The sequence below is a fragment of the Poromitra crassiceps genome (assembly GCF_964638095.1).
Source record: "Poromitra crassiceps genome assembly, chromosome: 10".
Lineage (NCBI taxonomy): Eukaryota > Metazoa > Chordata > Actinopteri > Beryciformes > Melamphaidae > Poromitra > Poromitra crassiceps.
In genome coordinates this window covers 48127472-48147962 of record NC_139631.1, presented here as the reverse complement: position 1 = coordinate 48147962, position 20491 = coordinate 48127472, and the positions used below count along the sequence as shown (strand labels likewise).

Here is a 20491-nt window from a genome sequence, read left to right as displayed (position 1 = left end):
ACTCAATAATGACATTATGTAACGTTACTTGGTCGTTAACTAACCGAGCGATGTGGCTGAGCAGCCTACAGTTTCAGGCAGCTTACCTGATTAGGAAGAGCACTGCAAAGTCGGGCATTTTTAACGATGCGTGCCTAGATTTAGACCATTTTTACCACCTAAATTTATCAAAGGATTTTGGATACGTGAAACCGTTTTGAAATGATAAATGTCTAAACTTGTGTGTATTTGCTTTTGTTCTTTTCCTGCCCTAAAAGTGTGTGGATCTCAGAAACCATACGCCTCACATCACCCACCTTTCCACATAGTTGCAAGACATCACCCACTACTCAGAGGAAAAAATTACACCAATCCACCAGATGGTGGCGCTATAACAGCCAACCACCACTACTACTGCTGCTGCTGCTACTACTACTACTATTCTTAGTACTTCTGCTGCTACTACTGCTACTATTAGTACTAGGCCTACTACTGCTACTACTACTACTACTACCACCACCACCACTACTGCTACTGCTATTACTTGACTGACCACAACGCCTTGACTGACCACAACACCCTGACTGACCACAACCCCCTGGCTGACCACAACCCCCTGGCTGACCACAACCCCCTGGCTGACCACAACACCCTGACTGACCCCAACACCCTTACTGACCCCAACACCCTTACTGACCCCAACACCATTACTGACCACAACCCCCTGGCTGACCACAACACCCTGACTGACCCCAACACCCTTACTGACCACAACACCCTGACTGACCCCAACACCATTACTGACCCCAACACCCTTACTGACCCCAACACCCTTACTGACCACAACACCCTGACTGACCCCAACACCCTGACTGACCCCAACACCCTGACTGACCCAAACACCCTTACTGACCCCAACACCATTACTGACCACAACCCCCTGGCTGACCACAACCCCCTGACTGACCCCAACACCCTGACTGACCACAACACCCTGGCTGACCACAACACCCTGGCTGACCACAACACCCTGGCTGACCACAACCCCCTGGCTGACCACAACACCCTGACTGACCCCAACACCCTTGCTGACCACAACACCCTTACTGAGCGCAACACCCTGACTGACCACAACCCCCTGACTGACCACAACACCCTGGCTGACCACAACACCCTGGCTGACCACAACCCCCTGGCTGACCACAACCCCCTGACTGACCACAACCCCCTGACTGACCACAACACCCTGACTGACCCCAACACCCTTACTGACCACAACACCCTTACTGAGCGCAACACCCTGACTGACCACAACCCCCTGACTGACCACAACCCCCTGACTGACCCCAACACCCTGACTGACCACAACCCCCTGGCTGACCACAACCCCCTGACTGACCCCAACACCCTTACTGACCCCAACACCATTACTGACCACAACCCCCTGGCTGACCACAACCCCCTGACTGACCCCAACACCCTGACTGACCACAACCCCCTGGCTGACCACAACCCCCTGGCTGACCACAACCCCCTGGCTGACCACAACACCCTTACTGACCCCAACACCCTTACTGACCACAACACCCTTACTGACCACAACACCCTTACTGAGCGCAACACCCTGACTGACCACAACCCCCAGGCTGACCACAACGCCTTTAGTGACCACAACCCCCTGGCTGACCACAACGCCTTTAGTGACCACAACACCCTTACTGACCACAACACCCTGACTGACCACAACCCCCTGACTGACCACAACACCCTGACTGACCACAGCCCCCTGGCTGACCACAACCCCCAGGCTGACCACAACGCCTTTAGTGACCACAACACCCTGACTGACCCCAACACCCTTACTGACCACTACACCCTTACTGACCATGCTTGGACCCCGTCATCGCCGCTTGCGACTATATTTATTATTATTATTATTATTTGTTTTATTGTAGTCTACGTTATTATATTAATTACAGGCACACTGCCAAAAGAAGTTCAGTAGGCTATAGCCAGTCTTAATAAGAATAACGGGTTGCATTTCAAATGATACGCACTACGCAGGCAGGCTGCACGCACATCTCCTCTCCTCCGGTCTTCCCACATGCTCACAGGAGAACAAGTAGTCACATTTTGACTCGGCTCAAGACCGTCCGCCGCTCAACTTTCTTCTAATCTTCTAGGCTTATAAACTTGTGACAAAATAAAGCTCCTCATTTGTCCTGATGGTCGATTTTCATCCAGCTGCTCTCAGTGCGACGTGCGGATATTATTTGCCATGAAATGCTACTAATTGATCCAGGTGGGCTCAGCGTAACGTTAACGGACTGAGCTAGTCAATGAATGAGAGCTGTGTATCTCTCATAGAGATGTAGCGGTATGAAAATTTCACATCACGATTATCGTGACCAAAACTATCACGGTTATTGTATTATCACGGTATTCGTAAGAAATTACTGAAAATGTTAAAAAAAGTACTGAGAGACTCACTGAAATCACTTTACAATCTTGTGTATTGAAAACTCAGACCCAAAAAGGATTGATACACTCACTGAAATCATTTCTCCAAGGCTGCACGTTTGCATCTGGGAGACGGTTGGCAACTTTGGTTGATGATGGACAGTATTTACCATGTTTTTCAAAGCACTGTACCACGGTTTTAATGATAATGACAATTTGAAACGGTACGGTTTAGGGCTGGGCGATATATCGAATATACTCGATGTATCGCGGCTTGTGCCACGTGAGATGTAGAAATGACCATATCGCGAACATTCGAGTATAATTGTCACGCATTGTTTATAACTTAAGCCGCCGGCATGACTCGCTTCACGTTTCCTCTTGTCAATTCCGGCCATATCGATTATTTACCGGACACTATTAAGAGATTAAAGAGATTCAAGATTTTTTAATTGTCACTCCGTAGTACAAGTATCACATGTGAAATTATTGTGCTGTAGACTCCGTTACAACATTGTGCAAAATAACAGGGCATATAGGTGCAGGTATTAAACAAAGGACGTTATAACATAATTGTTTAAACGTGCAGTATGTCGTTTTCAGGCCGATAGGGGTCACTCTTCTGAAACCTCTCTCAAAACACCGACAGGGGTCGTGTGTTGATGACTCAAGATTCAAGATTCAACATTTTTATTGTCACTCCATGGTACAAGTATCACGTGTGAAATTCTTGTGCTGTGAACTCCGTTTACAACATAGTTCAAATATAACAGGGCATATGAGTGCAAAAACAACAAGAGACACAACACGCAATAAGGCAGTATAGTGATAAGACAAGTCAGAGACAGTGGCATATTCACTGCACATAGGTGCACATGTCATGTGCATACTTTAGACGTGCTTAAACATTTTAAATTCGGCGTATTTGACATACAGGTGCAAATAGCATATTCCTTATTAAACATACAATTAAACTCTGCGTTTTAAATTCGGCGTATTTGACATACAGGTGCAAATAGCATATTCCTTATTAAACATACAATTAAACATTAGACATACGTAATGGTAGCAGCTACAGTACGGTACAGTACGGCTACTACACTATTTGTGTATGTTAAGGAGTCTCGTGGCCTGCGGGAAGAAACTGTTCCTCAAGCGATTTGTGCGTGCTTTTGGAACCCTGTATCTTCTCCCTGAGGGTAACAGGGAGAACAGGCTGTTGTGGGGATGGTTTGTGTCTTTGATGATCTTCAGGGACCTCCTGAGGCACCGCTGTTTGTACAGTTCATGCAGATCTGGCAACTCACATTCTGTTACGCGCTGGGCCGCGCGTCTCACTCTCCATAGCGCCCTGCGGTCCATGGTGGTACAGTTCCCGTACCAGGTGGTGAAGCAGCCAGTCAGCAGGCTTTCAATGGTGCCTCTGTAGAAGCCAGTAGACTCCACAGCCGCAAGGAATTGTGGGATGGCAGCATTACCCGCAGAAAAAGCATCTTCCTTTCTTCAGAAACTAAGCAACGGATGCAGCCCGCGGGCCAGTTCCTGCCCAAGATGATGTCCTCAAATCTCTTGTTTTGTCCACAACCCAAAGATATTCAGTTTACTGTCATAGAGGAGTAAATAAACCAGAAAATATTCACATTAACAAGCTGGAATCAGATAATTTTTATTTCTTCTTTCTTTCTTTTCCCTTAAAAAATACTCAAACTAATTGATTTAATTATTGCAGCTCTACTGTTATCTGTGTTGCTGCTAACCCTTTCTGTCTCTCTCTCTCTCTCTCCCTGCCTGTCTCTCTCTCTGCCTGTCTCTCTCTCTCTGTCTCTCTCTCTGTCTGTCTGTCTCTCTCTCTCTCTGCCTGTCTCTCTGTCTCTCTCTCATCAGAGTGTCAGACCGAGGTCATGCGATGGCAGTTTCGCTCCACAGGGGGAACAGGGAGCTGAAGAACCGAGAAGAACACACACTGAGCTGAATACACACTTAATACACACACCAGCACACACACACACACACACACCGGACCTAGAGAGGTTGTCTCCAGGGGTCTCCAGGCAGGCCGGACAGACGCTGCCGTCCCAGGGTGCATTGCTGCATCAGCGTGGTCCACCATGTCGGACGCCCCCGAGGCCGCGCCCCCTACCCCCCCTCCCCTCACCAACCCCTCCCCCCCGGAGGTCACCAACCCCACCAAGCCCGGCAGGTAACTGACAGACAGTTAGACAGACAGGTAATTGACAGACAGACAGCTAACTGACTGACAGGCAGGTAACTGACTGACAGAGAGACCCAGAGCACTTACACACGGGCAAAAACAAACACGTATTTTGCTTTGAAGAAAAATATTGTTGAAACTAGGGATGGGTCATTCTAGCAAAAACTCTAGGGCCGCTGGGCCAAAGTCGGCTTTTCGGCGAAATTCGCCCACCCATCTTTTTTTTGCGAGTCAAATTTGACATGGTCTCCCCTGATTCTAAGCATAGTTGAATCGCTTGGTTTGAGGAAGTAAAACAATTTTTATAAGCATTTTACGCAAGGTCTATGGAAAAATTAATGGCGGATGAAATCCCATGGACAGGGAGAGGGGGTGACTTTGGCACTCTTATTCTCAATAGGCAGCCAGACCTACGTTAGCCGTTAGCATTAGCGTAGCGCCGAGATGGCTCAGGGAAGCATGATTTCGAATCGCACATAGGTTACGCAAAAACCACGCCCTGTGCCCGCCTACGCAGCAGCCAGGAGCAAGTCTTTTGTCTTCTTTTGACAGCTGGAATCTCCCACACCACAATCATGAACCAACTGAATTGCTCTTGATAGGGGACATTGAAATTAATTATTAGTGTATTAACTAGGGATGGGCATTTCTAGCAAAAACACTATTCGAAATTCGCTGGCCAAAGTCGACTTTTAATCGAAATTCGGGAAAAAGAAAAAAAAATGTAAAAAAAAAAGTTTAAAAAAAAGTTTTTTTTGTGAGTGAAATGTTGCATTGTCTCCCCTGATTCTAAGTCTAAGGCTTTATTAATTAATAGAAAAAGCTTCAGCTGTGGATTTTTAGCTCAAACAAGCATTGCACCACTGAAGTAAAGAACATGTTACATGACATTGACATTTTCGAAAATAAAAAACAGTTTTGACAATCATGAGATTAAATATTTAGTAGGCTCAGGTCTGAGTGCCAAAGGGGTGCCAAAGTCACCCCCTCTCCCTCTTCATGGGATTTCATCCGCCATTCATTTTTCCATAAACCTTGCTTAAAATGCTTATAAACATTGTTTTACTTGCTCAAACCAAGCGATTCGACTATACTTAGAATCAGGGGAGACAATGCAACATTTCACTCAAAAAAAAAAAAAAGGGGGGTTTTTTACATTTTTTTTTCGAATTTCGACTTTCAATAATAAAAGTCGACCTTGATAATAACGATTATTCGAAAATTCGAAATTCGATGCCCATCCCTAGTATTAACGCCAATGAAAACGTAACACAAGCTTTTAACACACAATCGATTTTTAAACATTTATTTCAAAACATTGTAAAATTCAGTCCTTTAGCCAAAGCTTCAATAACAGAGCTCAGCTGACAGTTTAACCTGCAAATGAAAACTATAAAAAATATCAAATTAACAATACAATAGGCTACAGCACATAGGCCTAGCCCCTCCCCCCCCCCCAGTCCAGCCAAGCCCAACATGAGCATGAGCGCCTGGCCAATCCCGGCGCTTGACTGCTGCGTAGGCGGGCACAGGGCGTGGTTTTTGCGTAACCTATGTGCGATTCGAAATCACGCCTCAGGGAACAGTAGACAGAATATCAGCTTTTCTTCATGCAGTAACGAGCCTTGAAACCTTTTCCTTGTGGCTGAGTGTTGCTGTAATATAGACAGTTTAAGACCATTTCTACTACATTTCTAGCGTTTCTAGAGCTACTGGGTGCTGCACTGCTGTCAGCTGAGCCTAGAACCGTTGCGCTCCAGTGCGCAGTGCGCAGCTCCTACGGCAACGTCACATGGACAAACGGAGTCATTCTTAAAGAGACAGGCGCGGGTAAAAATAAAAAAATTATAAATAATAAAAAAAACGATTTTCAACTTTCAATAATAAAAGTCGATCTTGATAATAAAAACGATTATTCGAAATTCGTTGCCCATCCCTAGCTGAAACTAATATGAGAATGTTTACATAAAGGTCCTCCATTATGAAGTTATTTGTAATGGCATGTGGCATCGTCCATATAGAGAGGCAAAGTGCCCGCCTACTTCCTGCTTCAGCACTGTACCAGAGATTTTCATCCGCCATTTATTTTCCCATAGACATTTCGTAAAATGCTTATAAAAAGAGTTTTACTGGTTCAAACCAAACGTTCAGCTAACGCTATAATCGGGAGAGACCATAGAACATTTCACTAGGACCAAAAAAAACATCGAAAAAATATTTTCTTCAAACCCGCATTTCTTTTTAATGTTTTGGCCCGAGTTAAATGTTATTTTATCTCCCCTGTTTCTAAATATATCTGTACCATTTGTTTTGAACCAGTAAAACCCTTTTTATAGGCATTTTACGAAATGTCGATAAGAAAATAAATGGTGGATGAAAATCTCTGGTACAGTGCTGAAGCAGGAAGTGACGTTCCACTTTGGCTCTCTATGCAACATGTCCATGGGCATGTTATTCAGGGGTCGTACGGTCATTAAAAACATGGAAAAGTCATGGACATTTAAAATACAATTTCCAGGTCCTGGAAAAGTTCTGGAAAAATAAAATCCCCCAAAGTTTTGGAAAAGTCATGGAAATTAGTTTAATAAATATTTTCATGACGTTCATGTACGCCGAGTTAAAAATAATTTGCATGCTTTTATGCTTTTAAAATAAATAATGTAATGTTACATGCATGTGACAGCGGGGTAGTGTGTCCGTGTGGGTGTGTGTGCGTAGCAGGCAGTGCCGAGGGCTCTGCTGCTTTAACTTCCAGCCGTGGGCGTTCAACACAACAAACATGGCTGCTCTGACCACACGCGGGCTTGTCTTGGACATGCACAGAGAGCGAAATATGAAATTATTTTTGCTTACGTTATGTTGCTGACATTAAGGGGAATCCCGCTGCCCACTGACACAACATAGCCCGTCTGTAAACGATGTTTAAAAGGCCAAACGCCGATAAACATCCCGACTTGTTTAAAGTGCAAGAGGTTAGCGAATGTGATCGATAACATAATTACATTACCTCAAATAAGTCGTCGCTGTAGCTTCCTGCAACAACTCGACTCTCGCGAGACTTCGAGTTAACTTCTCCTTGAGCGAGACTTTTGGTTCCACTCCTCAACAAACAGCCCGGATCAAGGGAACAGTAAAGAAAAGCGTTGTGTTTCTCTGGTTTCTATGCTAAGCGCTGTGTGCTGTGTCCCACAGGAAGACCAACCAGCTGCAGTACATGCAGAACGTGGTGGTGAAGACACTTTGGAAGCATCAGTTCGCCTGGCCCTTCTACCTGCCTGTCGACGCCATCAAGCTCTGCCTGGCCGTAAGTCTCCAGTCTGTCACCTCACTCACTGATTTAGTGGCTGTTCACACTATACGCTGAAGTAACGCCAAAGCCACGCGGTATCATTTCGGCGTCCCAGGTGAGAGCGTTCACACCAGCCCCACGCCGAAGCAACGCCGAAGCCATGCTGAAGCCACGCTGGAGCGATCGTTCATGATTCAGTCCTATTTTCCAGGCGTGACGCGTGAAGCTTGAAGCTGCCAGGCATGAAGTCAATGGGAGTTGTGGGTGCGTTCAAGGCGCGCCGAGGAGGCACTGAGAGAAAAAGAGAACGCTTCTTGTGTGAACGGTTAGGCATCAGATCAGCTTATGCCCACTTCAAGCTTCAGTTCTGCTTACGTTCTGCGTCCTGTGTGAGCAAGGGCTTAGTCTAGTTTAGTACCCTAATAGTCCACTAGTCGCAGAGTGCATGCTTGAAGTATGTTACTGTTGTAAATAGAGAAGATGTTGAGTTTCCTGGAGAGCGTGAGATGGAGCAGAGATAATCCTAATGTAGCTGGTAGGATAAGTACTATCTTGCCCAGACAACATTGCAGATTAAAGGGATAGTTCTGTTTGATTGAAGTGGGAATTTATGAGGTACTTGGATACAGTCTGTGTACTACATGGAGTAGAATGCAGTCAGCGCGGTCCCAGTTTGGAGAAATTGAGACCGACCGCGTCACGCAAGTACAACTGTCTGCTGAGTGTGAAGGGGCCCATGAGCAAGAATGTAAAAAACAACAGAAAAAATACATAAAATGCTTCTGTACTGCTCACCTGGCATAATCCAAGTCTCCACAAGCCCTGAGATGCCAAGTTGACATGAAAATACATAATTTACACTCTGTTTTTAGCTGAAATCTTCAATGTAGCCAGGTGCAGCAACTCCACTTGTTGTACTAGCAGGTACTGCCGCACTGTAGATGGTCCTCATGTGTGAGGATTATCCTGCTGAACACAGGTTCGCGTTTGAATAAGCTTGCGTTAACCACAGACCTCATTTTAAGCATTGCGCCAAAAACCCATTCAAAAATCCCATAGGCCGAAACAGTGAAGAACTTGGAAGTCCGGGACTTCCGCGTTGCAACTACAAAAATACGTCATCCCTGCGGTATCTCTTCAGTTGTTCTCCTTCTTTTTATGCCTCCGCCGGCGATAGCCAGGCCGGAGGCATTATGGATCCGGGTTGTCCGTCCGTACGTACGGCCGTCCGTACGATGTTTGTTAACGCGATATCTGAGGAACGCCTGGACGGAATTTCATCAAATTTGCCTCAAACATCGACTTAGACTCAAGGATGATCTGATTAGATTTTGGTGGTCAAAGGTCAAGGTCACTGTGACCTCTCGAACGCCATTTTCAAGCTTGTTAACGCCATATCTCATGAATACCTTGACGGAATTTCATCAAATTTGCCTCAAACATCTACTTAGACTCAAGGATCAACTGATTAGATTTTGGTGGTCAAAAGTCAAAGGTCAAAGTCACTGTGACCTCTCAAACGCCATTTTCAAGCTTGTTAACGTGATTGATTGATTGATTGACTTTATTTGGTGAATGTCAACAAAAGAGACAGGGAATCACAGACAATCACCGAGGATAAAAACACAATAAAGCCACTGGCTTATTTCCATTGCGGTCCTCAACAAACAACAGAGGGACAAAAACATCACACGATTGGGAATCACCTTCTATACTCAAATTAAGACTATTACATTATTACTAGATTGAATAGGAATAATGGCACGCTTGAATATTATACAATACATAAACATTTGTTGTTACATGTAAGGAATTATCATACGTAGAAAACAAGAAAAACTAGGACGGGGAGGGAGTGGGTTTGCGGGGAACGGGGGTTTAGCAGTGGGAAGGGGGGGGGAAGCTCGTCCACACTGGACTGGAGGCTATGCTATCAGCTCATAGCAGCATCCATGTATCATGGCTCCAATACGATGTGATCGAGAGAAATGGGGTGGGGTGGGGGTGAGCGTCTAGTGCAGCGTTTCTCAACTGGTGGGTCGCGACCCAAAGGTGGGTCGCGGGGCCGTTTTGATTGGGTCGCGGACATTGGCCAAAAAACCCCCCAAAAAACAAAAAAAAAAGTCAAAAAAAATTACTCTTTTATTTTGAAGGGCACACGAGCCATACCGGGAAGTAGCGCGCGTCAATGTGTCAAGCATCTTGACTTTTGTGTCATCAGATGTGCTCCTGCCAGTCGACGAGGTTAGTCGAGCATGTAAACAATGCGAAACGCAAGTATGACAATGAATACATTAAGTATGGGTTTTCGTACATTGAGGACAAGAGTGGACAAAAGCCTCAGTGTGTTGTGTGTAGCGAAGTGTTGGCACACGAAAGCATGAAGCCCTCAAAAATGAAACGCCATTTAGAAACGAAACACTCCGCTTGTAAAGATAAACCTGTTGAGTACTTTGAAAGACGACTCCAGGATCTGAGGGCGTCGCAAAAGTGCCTAACGTTTTCATGTTCCAAGCAAGAGGAGGCCCTGCGTGCATCTTACCACGTAGCTCACCGCATTGCCAAACAAAAGAAGCCCCACTCCATCGCAGAAGACCTCATCTTACCTGCAGCTGTTGACATGGCGAGAGAGGTGCTGGGACAGCCTGCAGCCGATAAGCTGAAAACGATACCGCTGTCAAATGATACCATAAGCAGGCGGATTCAAGACATGTCCGACGACATAAAACAACAGACCACAGCTCGCATCAAGAAAAGTGATCACTATTCATTACAGATGGACGAATCCACAGACATTTCTAGCCATGCGATTTGACTTGACTATGTGAGGCATGTGTGGGAAGGGGACTTGGAGGAGCAATTTCTCTGCAGCAGAGACCTTCCCACCACTACAACGGCAGAGGACATTTTCAGTAGTGTGGATTTGTATCTGGGCTCGGTGGGGTTAAACTGGGATATGTGCGTTGGGATTACAACTGATGGCGCTGCCTGCATGACTGGGAGACATTCTGGGGTGGTGAAGCGAATACTTGAAAAGGCACCGAGTGCGACCTGGAACCACTGTTTTCTGCATCGGGAGGCGTTAGCAGCCAAGGATATGGTGCCAGTGCTTCATGAAACTTTGAAAGATGTCATCAAAGTTGTCAACCACATTAAACGGAGCGCCAAGAACGCACGGTGCTTTCAAAAGTTATGTTACGACCTGGGCAGTGAGCTGTATCATGCAGAAGTCCGCTGGCTTTCGAGGGGAAAGGTGCTCTCACGCGTCTATGAACTTAGAACAGAAATAGCAGGTTTCCTATCAGAAAACAAGTCGCCTCTTGCCGACCTGTTTAGCGACGATGTGTGGCTCGCTCAAGTTGCTTACCTCGCTGATGTGTTTGAACAGTTAAACACGTTAAATGTGTCTATGCAAGGGAGGCGACATAATATTTTTGAACAGTCTGATAAAGTCGAGGCATTCAAAAAGAAGCTTGGATTGTGGGCGAATCATGTTTCCAAAAATAGACTTGACATGTTTCCCAATGCTTGTCATGAGGCACAACAAATGGACACTGCAAGCAAAAATGCTCTGAAGAAAACTATTGCTGCACATCTCACTAAACTGCAGGAGCGGTTTAAGGACTACTTCCCGAAGAAACCCGAGGACAACGACTGGGTCCGTGATCCGTTCAGGATAGACATGGAAAGCGTCATGTTGCCAAGCAACGAAGAGAGTCAGCTCGTGGACCTGTCATGTGATCAGACGCTGAAAAAGACATTTGCAGAGGTAAGCCTCAGTCGCTTTTGGTGCAGTACTGTGATGATCCAGCCCTTGCCACTCATGCAATCAAAATCATCCTCCCATTCAGCACTACCTATCTTTGTGAAAGTGGTTTCTCAGCTCTGGTCCAGCTGAAAACAAAGCAGAGGAACAGATTGGATGTTGAGCACGACCTCAGAGTTGCTTTGTCTACCATTACTCCAGACTTTGCGACTCTTGTCAGGAGCAAAAAGCATCCCCAGTTTTCCCATTGATTCCCCCAAACCTATAAGCCTGTTATGTCAGCCTTGTGATTAGGGGTGTCACGGTACACAAAAGTCACGGTTCGGTACGTACCTCGGTTTTGGGGTCACGGTTCGGTACGAATACGGCACGGTACGAAAATGGGGGAAAAAAGCAACAAATCCCAAATTCTGTTTTTTTCCCTTTGAATATGTCTGAATTCTGCTTTTTACGCTATTTTTACCATCAGAAATAGTGTCTAATATGTGGGAATGAATAAATGTCCACTATTTAATAAGATCTAGGCAATCCACACAAAAAGGTTTTACTCTAGAGCAGTGATTTTCAAAGTGTGGGGTGCGCCTCCCTCTCAGATGTCTGTATTCCAGCTGTTTGACAGGGCAAAGACATTTCCCCCCACTTTAAATCTTTATTGTACACAAGTTTGTAAACAGAGCGCATGTGTGGAGTAGCCTAATACTCCCACCAACCCCTCCCCCTGTTGTATTTGTTTTATGTAGCATTTGCGTTTGATGTAAGCACTAATTTGGAATCCTATCTAAAAGCGGCCACTAGGCGGCAGTGTTTCTTTAGTCAACGTCAAAATACCTACATGTTCAGAAGAAGAATAAAACGGCAGAAGAAGAAAAACTTCTTTACCCCTGTTGAAAGATACCCCCACTGTCTGACAGACAACGGGGTGGGTTTCACTTTCCCAGTAAGTACGGGAAAGAACCCTGTCAGCGCCTTAACGTTATTGGATGTGAGTTTTGTTTAGCATAATATGATTACGTTCGGTCATCTAATGGATTATTGGAACATGACAAGGAGTCATCGCCTCTTCCTCACTGCAGCTTGCCTGTCTGCATCCGCAGATGTCTGCTTGACCGCATCACTCATCCCACGCGATGTATGTTGCTTGTTTACAAGTTAACAGCCTTGTCAGTGTTATGTAACGTTTAGCCGCAACGCGCAACTATAAAGGAATTTGTCGCGGCTACGTAACGTTACATTGGCAAGCTTACCTCGTTGGCTTGATGTTGACAGAATTTGCAAAACAGCTTATCGCCACAAAACGTCCCATTCTGTGAACGCGGATTTCTATGGCCCTTGTGTTGTTTTGGTGTGTCTTCTTCTGTGGCGTTTAATTCAATTAAATTCAATGCCGTTCAAACAGCGTTTAGGTGCTTCTGGATTTGACGTATTCGTCGTGTCATTTCATGTACCGTGAAACGAGGTACCGTGAGGGTCATACCGTAAATTCACGGGACGAATACATGTACCGTGACACCCCTACTTGTGATTAAGGTTTCAAGTAAAGTAGCCTACTACTGGAATACTGATTTACTGAATATTCTTCTTGATAATCTGTTCAGTATGCATGCGTTTTTATTTCATATTTCATATTCCAATTCTTGTATGTGTTTGCATACTTGGCCAATAAAGCTGATACTGATTCTGATTCTGATTCTGATTCATTTGAGTTAAATTCAGATTATTGAAACTGGATTAGCCTGACCAGTTTTACTTGTTTAACAAGCTGAAGCATATGTTCTGCCTGTAATTCAAGAGAAGTCTGCCTTTTCATTTCATATTTAATTTTAGTTCAATTCAGATGATTGAACCTGGATTAACATGGCCCCAGTTTAATTTATTATTAACTTGTTTAAAAACATATAGGCATGTAATTCAAGATAAGTCTGCCTTTTATTTCATATTTCATACAGTTCAAATAAGACTTTCTGAGCATGACCAGTTTGACTTGTTTAAATTTAAAAACATATAGGCCTGTAATTCAAGTCTGCCTTATTTCAATTGGTTTTTAGCCCTAGTTGCACTTCTGTTGCACTTTTTTGTTAATTTGAGGTTTATAACAGTGCATGGAGGCATTGTGTATTAATGCGCTATTTTTTGCAATAAATTTGAGTGGTTTAAAAAAAAAGTCCGAAATTTGGGTCGCGACCTCATGACAAGGAAAATATTGGGTCCCCAGGCTCCACCAGTTGAGAACCACTGGTCTAGTGGGTAGCTGCAAGGGCTGATAGGCAGGACCAGACGGCGTGAGGGGGAGGATAGATTGTGTGGGTGTGTGCGTGTCTGTTTGAGTGAGCGGAATGTGGTCAGGAATGTCCATATGTCCTTGTGTGCAGTAGGCCTGATAATGGGGGCCGTTTCCTTCCCGGATGGTAAGCGAAAACATAGCGGTCGCTATGGATACAGCCTCGTCCAAAGTCATTATCTTGCAGGTGTTTGGGTAAAGGGTGAACTGTGGGGTGTTTAGGCTCCTCGTTTCCACAGGCCCCTCCACGGGGAGAATTTTCTTACACCAACAGGCAGTTTGGGAGTCCGAAAGAAAAACAATGATGGATAATTTGGTTATCCGAGTGAAAAGTATATTCCAAATCTTTCCCTCGGAGCTCATCTCTTCAACTTAAAACACTTCAGTCCCGTATTATGTCTTCATCATCTCCAGAATCTCGTCCAACTTTCTGTTCACGTCTGCAAACATACTATCCACCTTTAGTATGCGTTCCGTTATCGAAATAGTCTGAGTGTTCACAATACGAGCCAACTCGTTAATCATATTCATGATAATGGCTATCTTTGGGCTTTCATTTTTCCCCATTAACATGCAAATTTTGCGATAGACGACTGCGATGCCAAAACCCATCAGCAAATGTCCAGCTATCATGAATCCGAATAGGTAAACATCTTCGACGTCCTCAACGGTCAAAATGGCAAGGCATAAAGTCTGCCATTTCATCCATCCGTCCATCACATACCCAGCAGAAAACGTACCATCTGGGCACTTTGGCTCCCCGGAACCAGCATTCTTCGTGGAGATAATTTTATCAATTGCGTTGAGAGTAGGGATGGGCATTTCTAGCAAAAACACTATTCGAAATTCGCTGGCCAAAGTCGACTTTTAATCGAAATTCGAAAATAAAAATAAAATGTAAAAAAAATTAAAAATGTAAAAAAAAAAAACTTTTTTTTTTTTTTTTTTTTTTTTGTGAGTGAAATGTTGCATTGTCTCCCCTGATTCTAAGTATAGTCGAATCGCTTGGTTTGAGCAAGTAAAACAATTTTTATAAGTATTTTAAGCAAGGTTTATGGAAAAATGAATGGCGGATGAAATCCCATGAAGAGGGAGAGGTTGCTTATAAAAATTGTTTTACTTGCTCAAACCAAGCGATTCAACTATACTTAGAATCAGGGGAGACAATGCAACATTTCACTCACAAATTCTTTTCTTTTTTTTTTTTTCTTTTTTTTCAATAAACAAATTTTCGAATTTCAATAATAAAAGTCGACCTTGATAATAACAACGATTATTCGAAAATTCGAAATTCGATGCCCATCCCTAGTTGAGAGACCAGCTTATTAGTTCCATAATTCCTCAGATTTTGAAGAGACAGCGGAAAGGAGAAGCTTTTTGGAGCAGTGGGCAGGCTGTAGGGAAGTCAGAGGAAAAGCAGGAGAGGGAGGAATTTGCGACCGTTCAGTCCAAGAGCGAGTAGGAACCATGAACCATGAACCATGAACCAACGTGATATCTCAGGAATGCGTTGACGGAATTTAATCAAACTTGTCTCAAACATCGACTTGGACTCAAGGATGAACTGATTACATTTTGCTGGTCAAAGGTCAAGGTCACTGTGACCTCTCAAACGCCATTTTCCAGCTTGTTAACGCGATATCTCACGAATGCCTTGACGGAGTTTCATCAAATTGGCCTCAAACATCGCCTTACACTCAAGGATGATCTGATTAGATTTTGGTGGTCAAAGGTCAAGGTGAGCTCTCGAACGCCATTTTCAAGCTTGTTAACACGATATCTCAGCAATGCCTTGACGGAATTTAATCAAACTTGTCTCAAACATCGACTTGGACTCAAGGATGAACTGATTACATTTTGGTGGTCAAAGTTCAAGGTCACTGTGACCTCTCACACACCCAATTTCCAAGCTCTGTAACGCAACATCACAGGAGCGCCTTGACGGAATCTCTTCCAATTTGCCTCAAATGGCAATTTGGACTCCAAAATGAACTAATGGCGGAGGCATAAGTCCGCGTTGCGGTCGTTCTAGTTAGTTAATGTTATTGGTGGTTGGCAAGCCATCTTAGAGGTGCATTATTGCCACCAAGTGGACTGGAGTCTCACTACAGTCATTTATGGGCTCAGTTGGGAAGCGCTGCTCAAAGTGCAACACTTAGTGGCAAGATGTTTACACTAGGGATGGGGCCGATCCAATATCGGTATTGGGTGCCGATACTGACATAATTCACGGATCGGAAATCCGATCGGAATCTGAATTTTTTTGCAATTCCAGCGCGGGCCGCACAGCTGGCCGTAATTTGCCCATGTACTGTATAATAGTATCCTTCTTTGCCTTGTATATTTTCTTAATTTTGTCTGCTTTTTGCAAGCTATATTTAAAAAATAAATCTTTAATTGGCCAAATCTTTGCCTATACTGTATATTCAAGAAAAATATCGGTATCGGCATAATATCGGTATCGGCAGATATCCAAATTCAGGTATGGGAATCGGAAGTGAAAAAATGTGGATCGGTGCATCCCTAGTTTACACCGACCCATGCCTGGTGACCGATAGTGACGATGAAGATGATGATGTCATTGTAGGATTACCACAAGGTGATCAAGAATCCGATGGACATGGGAACCATCAAGAAACGACTGGAGAACAATTACTACTGGAGTGCCAGTGAGGCCATGCAGGACTTCAACACCATGTTCACCAACTGCTACATCTACAACAAGGTACACACGCACACACACACACACACACACACGCGCGCACACACACACACACACACACACACACACACACACACACACACACACACACACACCAACCATACCTGCCAACATTGGGCTGTGGACAACAGGACCCCTTTGAAAATGTATTTTCCCTCCAAAATTTAGCCCAAATCTGGAGCATTATTTACCAACCTTCCGGACAAGCTAGCATGACATGGTTGTTACCAATGGGTGCCGTAAGTTTTGTCATTTCATATGATACCAGAAACCTCACTCTGGCTTTAAAACTGAGCCTGCTACATACAGCCTCTGAAAGGAGGCTTTTCGAAATATTGCGATATTCGGGAAATACCGCGTACCGATCTCCTGAAAGTAAGCACCAATATAAGCTTCTTTACTCCAAAATTGCACTGTGATGCCCCCACTCAGGCCAGGAGGGGCAGCTGCAGTGCCCGGTTCAGGCCAGGAGGGGCAGCTGCAGTGCCCGGTTCAGGCCAGGAGGGGCAGCTGCAGTGCCCGGTTCAGTCCAGGAGGGGCAGCTGCAGTGCCTGGTTCAGGCCAGGAGGGGCAGCGCCCGGGGACCAATTCTTCCAACCACCACTAGTCAGACGATCTTCCGCATGTTTTTAGTGGGGATCCATATTGATGTTATATGGATTATGGAGGAAACCCCAGTGGAGCACTTTGAATTGGCTTTGTGTATGGATGGAATAGGGATGGGTATCATTTGGATTTTATCGGTACTGGTACTCGTACTGCTTATCGATACCGATACTTATCGATACTACTTTCCATAATTTGGTGCAAAAAATAAAGCCATGACATGAAAAGATGTGAATAGATTCAACAGTCATTTTGTTATTACTTATTACAAGCTAAATTCCTGAGAAGGCCCTTTTAACTGCTGTGAAATAGGCCACCTAGGTCACCTGCTGTAGTACAAATATGTAATTATTTTTTAAATTGGAGCTCTTAACTCATTGAGTGCCAATGACGACTATAGTCGTCAATTCAAATACTAACGTAGAGTGCCAATGACGACTAAAGTCGTCAATTGCGTTTTTTGACGGTGGGACGTGGATCAAAGCCTGATCCATCTCCTGTGAAAGTATGGTGGATGTTGAATGTGTAAAAGCTATTTTACGGACCCATTAGGTGGCGACAGTGCTCTCCAGATTACAGAAAGGTGAGGAAAAAACAGAGAAGAAGTCATGGGGAAACGGAAATCGCATCCGTATGCATCGATATGCATGAAGCATAACGTTAGCTGTGCCTGCAGCAGCCAATCTGCTGCCACAATTGAGCCCCTCCGTGTCCGCTGCGATAGCCCATCCGCATGATTAGTTGTGGAGTTGTTATTATTCTCAACTGGAAGCATGGGAGCCGGTGACAAATACACGCTGTAAAAAAGCTGGATGTAGCGCACTTTTCAGTACAGAGCAAACGCAGCAGAGAGCCACCAGAGACACTCCCACGGAGGTGGGGTTTGCAGTTGAGCGGGGTGGGGCACGCAGGGCAGCATACAACACTGACCCAGACAGCAGGACAGGATTGGCAAACACACGCTAGAATATCTGATGCCCACCAGCAGTAAATCAAGACCAGCAAGAAGCTGCAACCAGCAGCGCACGCAGGGGCCGGCGCTGCTGGTTGCAGCAAAAAAATATTATTTTGCCAAACAAAATTCCTTTGTTTTCACTGTTTTATTGAAGGAAATTATTTTTGAGGTGTGACTACATCAGAAAATATTAGCTTCAGAGTCAGTCGTGCTTGAAATGCTTCATTTCACAAAAGGCTAATTATCTCAGCTTCTAATTTGAAATGTCTCTTTTTGGTGAAATCAACCTATCTTCTCCGGCTCATAACTAAAGAACGGAAAATGATATCAATAAACTTTTTTTTGCTGATGATAGAAGAGAGTCTCATCGTTCTTTGGGCGTGTTCGGTGTAATATCACACAATATTCTGTGGGCCTCGAGAAATCACTGAAAACGCTCTGAAACTCTGGCACTGGGAGCGTCCGTTTTCCAAAAGTGGCTGGCACTCAATGAGTTAAGGGGGAATCATACTACAGCACCCAGAATGCATTGCGCAACGTCACTGACTGGAAACTCGACACCACAAAGACTCTTTACTGGGGCATATTTTCATTTACAAAACGTTTTCTTCGTCGAGTCTGGATGTGTTGTGATGTGAAGTTATACTTACAGCCACCGGGGGCACTGCATGTGCAGCACTGCTGTTACGCTACAGTTAAGATGGCACTGACAGAAGAAGACTGTTTTTGTTGTTGAACGCTTGAGCTAACATGCTAGAAGCAGCCGCAGTCCTTGTGACTACTGAGCTAAATAGAGTCAAGTTAATAACATGACCGTTTGGAGTTCATGACACTGGATAAATGACACCCGACGTTTTCAAAGGATTATGAAACAAACCAGCGCGATGGATTCAGTTACGTTATGTGGAGTTTATGGACCAACTTATCTGAATGGATGGCCTGATCTGGATGTAACGTTACAGGTCAAGTTAACACGTCGCTGTTCGTTGTTCAAGTCCACATAATATTCTGTCGGAAAACAAGTCAGGTTCAACAAAAGCTGTGACGTTTGTTGCAACGTGAGGCGGAGTTTGGCAGTCGCTCGCTAATATCTCTCAGGCGCTGTGTGATTCAACAGCGTGATGCCTCCTGTCATGAAACTAGTTTTCTTCCAAATATACTACTGATCTTTTAACGCTGTCACAAGCGTGGTGACAGGAGTGTAAACACGCAATGTCAAACGCCTGGTGCCGCTTCGTCTTCGTTAGGGAGCGGTAGAAATAAATAAATAAAATACCGATAGCAGCACCAAACGTCAAGGACCTTATTGATACTCCTGGTACCAAATAATACCAGTGCTTGGTACCCATCCCCTAGTATGAACACCTTGACGGCATTTCATCAAATTTGCCTCAAACGTCCACTTGAACTGGATGAACTGATTACATTTTGGTGGTTAAAGGTCACTGTTACCTCACCAACCCCATTTCCAAGCTCTTTAACGCGATATCTCAGGAACGCCTTGACGGGATTTCTTCCAATTTGGCTCAAACGTCGACCTTGACTCAAGGATGAACTGATTACACACACACACACACACACACACACAAACACACACAAGGAGGCATTGTGACAAGACTGATTAGTGATGTCACAGGGGGGCACACACACACACACACACACACACATACAGACAGATGATGTCATCAGTGACATCATAATGGGGCACACACACACAAGGAGGCATTGTGACATCACTGATGCAAAAACACTTAGTGAGCAACACACACACGCCAATAGGGCAGGCGAGGCCGAGCTACGGGCGACATCCTAGTTTATATATATATATTTAATTGACATTGCAATTCCAATACAAAACAGCAGAGGGTGATGCAGCATCATAAGCACCCCCACTTCCTGTGCCCCTGCCAGCCCAGACACTCCCCCTACCCCTCAAACCCCCGACTGTCTCCGACCTTCCAATCCCTAGCTACAGCCGCTTTTCCTTAGCCCCACCCCCTTTCCTGAACCCACCCCCCTCACACCTAGCCACTCCTCCTACCCACCCTTCCAACTCTGACCCTCCATGACCTTCCTATCCTTTGCTACACAGCCCCTTTTCCTGACCACGCCCCCTCCCACAACCCAGATACACCTAGCCACTCCCCCTACGCCTCCCCCCTCCAATCCCGACTCTACGACCTTCCTATCCCTAGTTATGGCCCTGCCCCCTTCCTTGCCCCGC

The 20491-nt window shown here is 44.9% G+C and overlaps 1 protein-coding gene across 3 annotated transcripts in view; it reads left to right on the top strand.

Annotated features, from left to right (window-relative positions):
- The window catches only part of brd3b (bromodomain containing 3b), a 48883-nt gene that overhangs the window by 4860 nt on the left and 23532 nt on the right, over positions 1–20491 (top strand). For all 3 annotated transcript variants that reach the window (XM_083645093.1, XM_083645092.1, XM_083645091.1), the window contains exons 2-4: positions 4324–4639; positions 7844–7955; positions 16572–16709. In XM_083645093.1, the coding sequence (XP_083501219.1) occupies positions 4548–4639; positions 7844–7955; positions 16572–16709 (342 nt within the window). In that variant the 5' untranslated portion in view covers positions 4324–4547. The remainder of the gene's footprint in view (positions 1–4323; positions 4640–7843; positions 7956–16571; positions 16710–20491) is intronic.